Source organism: Borostomias antarcticus (genome assembly GCF_949987555.1).
Source record: "Borostomias antarcticus genome assembly, chromosome: 5".
NCBI lineage: Eukaryota > Metazoa > Chordata > Actinopteri > Stomiiformes > Stomiidae > Borostomias > Borostomias antarcticus.
This window is the reverse complement of record NC_140238.1, coordinates 22,145,960-22,154,212: the sequence shown is the minus strand read 5'-3', so window position 1 is coordinate 22,154,212 and position 8,253 is coordinate 22,145,960. Positions and strand designations below refer to the sequence as shown.

General features: G+C 49.8%; 1 protein-coding gene across 2 annotated transcripts in view; it reads left to right on the top strand.

Annotated features, from left to right (window-relative positions):
- Window positions 1–7,209, top strand: part of sun1b (Sad1 and UNC84 domain containing 1b) — a gene marked incomplete at its 5' end in the record, with an annotated part of 38,473 nt that extends 31,264 nt beyond the window's left edge. For both annotated transcript variants that reach the window (XM_084437909.1, XM_084437908.1), the window contains 9 exons: window positions 263–355; window positions 510–604; window positions 1,205–1,349; window positions 1,986–2,333; window positions 2,754–2,838; window positions 3,287–3,402; window positions 4,111–4,278; window positions 4,423–4,515; window positions 5,400–7,209. In XM_084437909.1, coding sequence (XP_084294035.1) covers window positions 263–355; window positions 510–604; window positions 1,205–1,349; window positions 1,986–2,333; window positions 2,754–2,838; window positions 3,287–3,402; window positions 4,111–4,278; window positions 4,423–4,515; window positions 5,400–5,516 — 1,260 coding nt within the window. In that variant the 3' untranslated portion in view covers window positions 5,517–7,209. The remainder of the gene's footprint in view (window positions 1–262; window positions 356–509; window positions 605–1,204; window positions 1,350–1,985; window positions 2,334–2,753; window positions 2,839–3,286; window positions 3,403–4,110; window positions 4,279–4,422; window positions 4,516–5,399) is intronic.
- Window positions 7,210–8,253: the final 1,044 nt, after the last annotated feature.

The window sequence follows — 8,253 nt, the reverse complement described above, 5'->3', positions numbered from 1 at the left end:
TGATACATCTCTCTCCTCCTTCTCCCCCCCTCTTTCTCTCTCCTTTTCTCTCTCTCTCTCTGCCCCCCCCCCCTCTCTCTCTGTGTCTCTCTCTGTGTCTCTCTCCCCCTCCCTCTCTCTCTCTGTCTCTCGCTCTGTCTCTCGCTCTCCCCCCTCTCTCTCTCTGTCTCTCTCTCTCCCCCCTCTCTCTCTCTGTCTCTCTCTCCTCCCCCTCTCTCTCCCCCCTCTCTCCCTCTCTCTCTCTCTCTGTCTCTCTCCCCAGACTGAGGAGCAGCAGAGAGAGAGACAGCAGAGTCAGCAGTCCAGACTGGCGGAGCTGGAGATGCTGCTGCAGGTGCTGGTGGCCAAGACCGAGGTATGAACACACACGCATGCGACCATATCGACGCCGCACACACACACCTCGTCTGACGCCCGCCATGTCAGCATGTTTCCGTTGATGTGCGTTTAGTATAAAAGCTAAGGCGCGCTCTCTGAGCCCTCTCTGGTCCTGTGCTCCTGTGTGTCAGGAGGTGCAGCACAGGCAGCAGGAGCAGCAGCAGAAGGAGGACGAGCTGAGAGAGCAGGAGTCTGCCGCCCCGGACCCACCACCAGCCCCTGTCAGGTACTGTAGGCTCTGTGATGCTAAGCTAGCAGGATGTATGTAGGCTAGGCTCCACGGTGCTAAGCTTACATGATGTATGTAGGCTAGGCTCCATGATGCTAGGCTAGCATGATGTATGTAGGCTAGGCTCCATGATGCTAAGCTAGCATGATGTATGTAGGCTCGCTGATGATGCTAAGCTAGGATGATACTGTATATGTAGGCTCGCTGATGATGCTAAGCTAGCACAATACAGTACCTTGTACTCTGCACAGTTCACGACAGATAAATGGATGTCTGTGAGAGAGACTTCTTTCAGGCTGTGTGAGAGAGACCTGAGTCAGAGAAAGAAGTTTTCAGGGACGTTCTCCATCCAGCTCTGGAGGCCACACAGAAACACAGGAACTAGAACGAGTGACTTCCTGCCAGAGAAAAGAAAAATAATTCTCTCTCTCTCTTTCTGCCCCCCCCCCCCTCTCTCTTTCTCTACCTATCTCTCTCTCTCTTTCGCTCTCTCCCCCCCCCTCTCTCTCTCTCTCTTTCTCTATCTTTCTCTCTCTTTCTCTCTCTCTCTCTTTCTCTCTCCCCCCACCCCCCCCTCTCCCCCCTGTGCTTCCTCAGTGTGGGCGTGGAGCAGGAGGCCCATGATGCCCTGCTGGCGGAGGTGCAGCGTCTGGAGGCGGAGCTGGGCCAGGTCAGGCAGGACCTGCAGGGCATGCTGGGATGCCGGGGGAGGTGCGAGCAGCTGGACACACTCCAGGAAACGGTGAGACACACACGCTCCACCGCTTACACACAAAAACAACGGCGGTTCTTTGGGGCGTTGGTTGAGGTGTCGTATACTGTAGCACTACAGCCGTACCAAGAACCCGTTAAGCCCCTGTATAGGGGCGGCTGTAGCTCAGGAGGTAGAGCGGGTCGTCCAGTGATCGCAGGGTTGGCGGTTCGAATCCCCGCCCCTCCTGTCCACATGTCGAAGTGTCCTTGGGCAAAGACACTGAACCCCAAATTGCTCCCAATGAGCAGGCTAGCACCTTGCATGGCAGCTGCAGCCATTGGTGTGTCAATGTGTGTGTGTGAATGGGTGAATGAGAGGCCTTCATTGTAAAGCGCTATAAAAGTGCAGGACATTTACCATTACCAGTGTTTACTTTGTGTGTTTGGGTACGGAAATGTATAGAACATCGTGTTCTTATTGGTTTATTTAGTGAGGACAGTGCATATTGATGAACACATACAAATACATGACTGTGTAAACATGCCGGATCTAGCTAGGAGCTAGTTCCCATCCGCAGTCCTCAAACATTAAACATTAACAAGGCTGTATGTCAAAGAAAAAAGAAGCTGTGATGGTTTAAACTCTGTATAGTGTATTTATAGTATTATTTACCCTCTGGGTCAGGTTTCTGCCCAGGTGTCGGCCCAGGTGAAGAAGGAGCTGCTGGCCCTGTTCTACGGGGGGGACCAAGACCAGGACCAGGAGCTGCTCCAGGGAGAGGTCCCCGAGGCCCTGCTGGCCTGGCTGTCGGAGCGCTACGTGCAGGGGGCCGACCTGCGCGCCTCGCTGGCCTCGCTGGAGCTCAGCATCCTGGGTAACGTGTCACAGCAGCTGGAGCAGAGCCGGGCCAGGGCGGTGAGCGAGGCCCAGGCTCTGACCGACGCCCAGATCCTGGCCCACGCCGCCACCGTCACCCAGACGGTCACCCAGAGCGTCCAGCACACCGCAGCGGCAGAGGGTCTGTCAGAGGAGGTACACTCCCGCCTGGTGCCGTGGTTTTTTTGTTAAAAAAAACAACAGTTTATTGTATTTTGCTTTTTTAGAAGCAAAACAGCCACAACATATACATAATTATCTGCCCCTCCCCATCCCCCTAGCAGAGATAAACCAGGAATTTTACTGTTTGAATCAAACTTTACATTACATTCTAGTTAGCAGACGCGTTTCACTTACAATAATTGCATTTAACATTTGACTTTATTTAATGTAGAAATGTAGAAAGCTAAACAAGATAAAAAGAAACAATGCAATATATAGCTACAGTATAAGAGAATCTCAGTGGAATTTGCCTTCATATTTAATACTATTGGTCCAGGTAATCAGTAGTTACATGTCTCTGTAACGATCGTTGTGTTCCTACTGAACCCTTACCACCTCTTCTCTCTCCCCCAGCAAGTGCAGCTGATCGTCCAGAACGCCCTCAAACTCTACTCCCAGGATCGAACGGGCCTGGTGGACTACGCCCTGGAGTCTGGAGGTAAGAGGCTCTCCCCTCCTCTTTACCAGTCAGTCCATCCACGAAGAACAAACCTGCCTCTGCAGTAGTGGAGAGATTACTTCTGGTGCAATACTGGAGTGCTACTCCACCATTGCTAGTGCTAATGCTAACAGCTAATGCTACGGTAGAGCTCTGCTAGGTCTGGTCTGGAGAGAGAGACTTATATCTGGAAAAGACGGCTGTCGTGTCTTTTCCCAGTGCTGCTGTACAGGCAAAGCTAGGGTGCTCAACTCACAGACTAGACTACCTGAGCAGGGACTATGGTTGAACATGATCCGGCTGGCTAAATCCGGCACTTTTAAGGAAAAGTTGATAAATGCTTCCCTGTAAGAATAAATAAACCTAAACTAAACCTAGATTACAGGAGAGACTGACTGGGGTGTGCGTGCGTGCGTGTGTGTGTGCGTGCGTGCGTGTGCTCTTTCAGGTGGCAGCATCCTGAGCACGCGCTGCTCTGAGACGTACGAGACCAAGACGGCTCTGATGAGTCTGTTCGGCCTGCCGCTCTGGTACTTCTCCCAGTCCCCACGCGTCGTCATCCAGGTGACACACACACCACACATACACACACACACACCACACACACACACACACACACACCACACATACACACACGCACAGACACGCATGCACAGACATGCACCCACACGCACAGATGCACACATACACACGCTCTCACGCACACACACACGCACACACACACAGACACGCACGCACAGACACGCACCCACACGCACAGATGCACACATACACACGCTCTCACACACACGCGCACACACACAGACACGCACACACACCACAGGGACCTCTTCCAGCACAGATAAATACACAGCTCCTAAATCTAGAACACGATCAAAGCAACGCCATGTTCTATCGAGCCACGGTGGCACGGAACTCACTTCCAGCTCAGACCAAGAAAGCTTTAAAAACACAAAAACACCATCTAATAGCCCACATTTTGTGCATTGTATGTATAGGAATATCAATGAATATTATGTTTGCAGAGAGAGTATTGTCAGTCATGCTTTTATGATTTTTACTTTGATGGGGTTGTTTTTGTCTGTTAAGAGTCTTATCTGTTTGTGTACCAGGAAGAGTAGCTTGTGTCTAAAATCCTAACTCCTCCCCATTTAGACAGGAAGCCTGCGTTTAGGGACCCTACATTTGGTCAGAACTAGATTATTACCCGCTTAGCTGTGTTTTAAATCGGTATTTCCCCCTGTGCCCCCTCCCCCCCCCCCCTCCCCCCAGCCTGACGTGCACCCAGGGAACTGCTGGGCGTTCAAGGGCTCCCAGGGCTACCTGGTGATCCGGCTGTCCCTCCGGATCCGGCCCACGGCCTTCTGTCTGGAGCACATCCCCAAGGCCCTGGCCCCCACCGGCAGCATCAGCAGCGCACCGCGAAACTTCACCGTCTATGTAAGACGCACACACTCTCACACACACACGCACACACTCTCTCACACACACACACACACACACACACACACACACACACACACACACACACACACCTTGTGTGTTTATGGTGTGCTGATGCATTGTGTGTGTGTGTGTGTGAAGGGTCTGGATGATGAATACCAGGAGGAGGGGAAGCTGTTGGGACATTACACATACCAGGACGACGGGGACTCCCTTCAGACCTTCCCTGTCATGGTAAACACACACACACACGCTCCACCAACACCACACACACACACGCTCCACCAACACCTCACACACACACGCTCCACCAACACCACACACACACACGCTCCACCAACACCACACACACACAAGCTCCACCAACACCTCACACACACACGCTCCACCAACACCTCACACACACACGCTCCACCAACACCACACACACACACGCTCCACCAACACCACACACACACATGCTCCACCAACACCTCACACACACACACGCTCCACCAACACCACACACGCTCCACCAACACCACACACACACATGCTCCACCAACACCTCACACACACACGCTCCACCAACACCACACGCACACACACTCCACCAACAACTCACACACACACACACGCTCCACGAACACCTCGCACACACACACACGCTCCATGAACACCTAGCACACACACACACACCTGGAACACCTCACACACACACGCACCTGGAACACCTCACACACACACACACACACCTGGAACACCTCACACACACACACACCCTCCACAAACACCTCTCACACACACACACACACACACACACCTGGAACACCTCTCTCACACACACACACACACACACACACACCTGGAACACCTCACACACACCCTCCACAAACACCTCACACACACACACACACACCCTCCACGAACACCCCGCACACACACCTGGAACACCTCACACACACACACACACCCTCCACAAACACCACACACACACACACCCTCCACGAACACCCCGCACACACACCTGGAACACCTCACACACACCCTTCACAAATACCACACACACACACACACACACACACAACGTTTAACTGGTCTCACCACGTGTTGAACCTGTCCCTCCCCCTGTCCTCCAGGAGGAGAACGACAGGGCGTTCCAGATCATCGAGGTGCGGGTGCTGACCAACTGGGGACACCCAGAATACACCTGTCTCTACCGCTTCCGCGTCCATGGAGAGCCGCCCGTCCAATGAGAAGAGGGCACCGCTGTACAGTCTCACACCCGACATATCACCCCTACCCCCTAGGATCTGTGTACATAACGAACAGGACTGTTTTATTAAAACTTAACGGAGGGGGCTGGGAAACACGAAAAGACATTTTTATAAACCTGAAGGGCTTCAGGGGTCGAAGGGGAGGGTTTTTTGATAGAATGTGTCCAGAATGTTTGTTTTGTTTTGTTTTGAAGAACTCGGTACCGAAAAATTCTCGGAATGACTGTAAAAGGAACGTCAGGGATTGCGGAGAAGGAATGTGTTCAAGAAGACTACAAGTCCCAGGCCCCTCTCCTTAAAACCCCCTCCGGCTCTTGCACTGAATCAGCCCACCAGGCCGACAGACCCCCCCTCCCACACACCCCCTCAGCCTCTCCTGCTTCTGGAGGAGGGTGTAATCGTTTGGAGGTTGTGGACAACCAATCATGTTTAGAATGTTGTTGTTATTTTTTCCCCCTCACATCTTCCCCACTCCGTGTCTGTATTTGGTTTGTGTGTTTATTGATTGGGTCGTGTTTTAGCATTTTTGACGAAGGTTCCCCGCGCTTACGCCGCAGGCCTTTTGGATTTTCAGGATCAAAGCCACAGAACTTGGCCTAGGAGGACATCTCTCTCTCTTTCTCCCTCTCCCTCTCTCTCTCTCTCTCTCCTGGGCCTGCTGTTAACGCTGCACATAGTGGTGGGGTTTTGAATGTGTCCTGGAGATGCTTCCTCAACATCTGGGCGTCTCCTCCTCCCTGACCTCTGCCCTCCCTGCTCCAGGCCAACCAGCGCCCTGCTGCGCTGTTTACTTCTGCCTGTACCACGCCATGACTAGAGCACATACTAGAACTGTAGGACGTACAACTAGCATATTATAGAAAGGTTTGTCACATGACCTGGGTATGAATCCTGACTTGATGTGCACACTTGTTAAAAACCCCCAGATTTCTCACAGACCCCCCAAAATATGAGCCGTGGAGAAAGTTAGAGATTAGTTGTCTCACGGATCTCATGCCGGTATTCAACCCTGTTGACGGTAGTGGACATTGGACACGTCCCCTATAAGAGACTATGGTAGCCAATGCTGTGGCTTGTTTGTTTGATCGTCCTCACTAGGGAGCTCCACTGTCTCCCAGAGACCCCCACGGGAATGTAATCTGTATATTTTATTGTCAATGGTCCTTTTAAAATACCTGCTTTTATCAGTGTTGCTTTACAGAAAGGGTTGATACACCCTGTCATAATTATTACTGTTACTATCATGTTATTTCTATGATTATTGTTATCCATCATATATGTATAATTTTGATTTAACTTTCAACTGTTCCATTGAGAATGTCGAAGGATGCACTGTTATGACTTGTAAAAGAAATGTGTGATGCACAAGTCCTTGCAATTTGTGTTATAAGAAAAATGAGAGGGAGTAGTTATGAATTGTATTCTTTGCGCAGACCTGAAAGAGTCAAAATGTACAAAAAAGTAATTTGTTGATATTTATTTATAAGATAATTAGTTATTGCAAGAAAGGACTTGGTGCAATGTATTTTTGTCAAATGCTTTTCAGTGCATTTTGAAACCATCTTGGGACAGTAAAACCGGATTTGTTTTTAGATATAAAGGTTTTATTTTTGTTGCTGCTGTCATAAGATAGCTTAACTGCTATGGAACATATTCCAATAAAGAAATTAATTTTGAGAGCTTTTCCATGCATGTGACATTTTACTTAATAAAGACTTTTTCTTTTTTATTTCAGGCTTATTATTTGATTTTGTTTTTTAGAAACTGGTTTACACCACGGGTCTGCAACCTGCGCTTCTGGAGGTTAGCTCCTCTCCATTGGCTCCCCGTCTCCCAGAAAAATTCACCAGAATGCAGGAAATGGAAGTGTTTGATGCTCCAAATTTCCTGGGGGACCCCCAGACCTCCCCTTCCTTTAATGTATCCCCCCGGGTGCATACCACCAGGCCTGAGACCATAATCTAGGGTAAATATTGCCTTCATTATAAGGCTCAAATGTTTTGCGGCTTTTTTTTGTTGCACCAAAATGTCTCTTGATAGTAAAGGTTGCCGACACTAGACCAAAGAGGGTATATAATTTATTTATTTTTTGCTATAGTCTTTGACTAGACTAAAGCCATCATATCCAGAGAGAATGTTTATGCTGTGTATAATGGTTGGAGGTGGTGGTCGACTCACTGCTGCCACACAGCGTCCCTGATGTGAAACAACACCGACAGAATTCATGCTTCTAGCGCCAAAACTGGAAATGGCGGGAATGTTTAGGACTAAAACTTAACAAAGTAGCGTAATTAACATTTACCGCCAAATCTTGGGATTTGAATCGTGAGGTACTTTTCTGTTAAACGATGCAGACAGGGAAGACAATCTGGAAAAATAGAGCAGTTAATGTGAGACAGAACACGAGCAGTATGATCCGTTGAAGCCCTAACACACGAAGATATCCGAGAAACCACGACACACCGTAGTGCAAAATGGATCTTCCGATCGTTCCAGGAGGAACAGGGTGAGAGAGCTGCCTACAGGCGTCCCCGGGGATAAGGTAAACGCACTCTTACACCCTTTATCAGCCAGCATCATAGACCATCGAACAATGATTGTTGAATATGAGTGTGATGCTCAGTCAATTTATTGTACCCCCTATCCCCTTTCCCTGTTTTATATCTTGGCACTCAGTTTTCAGCCGGTCCGCTGAAAACAGTCTATCTTGTAGCCA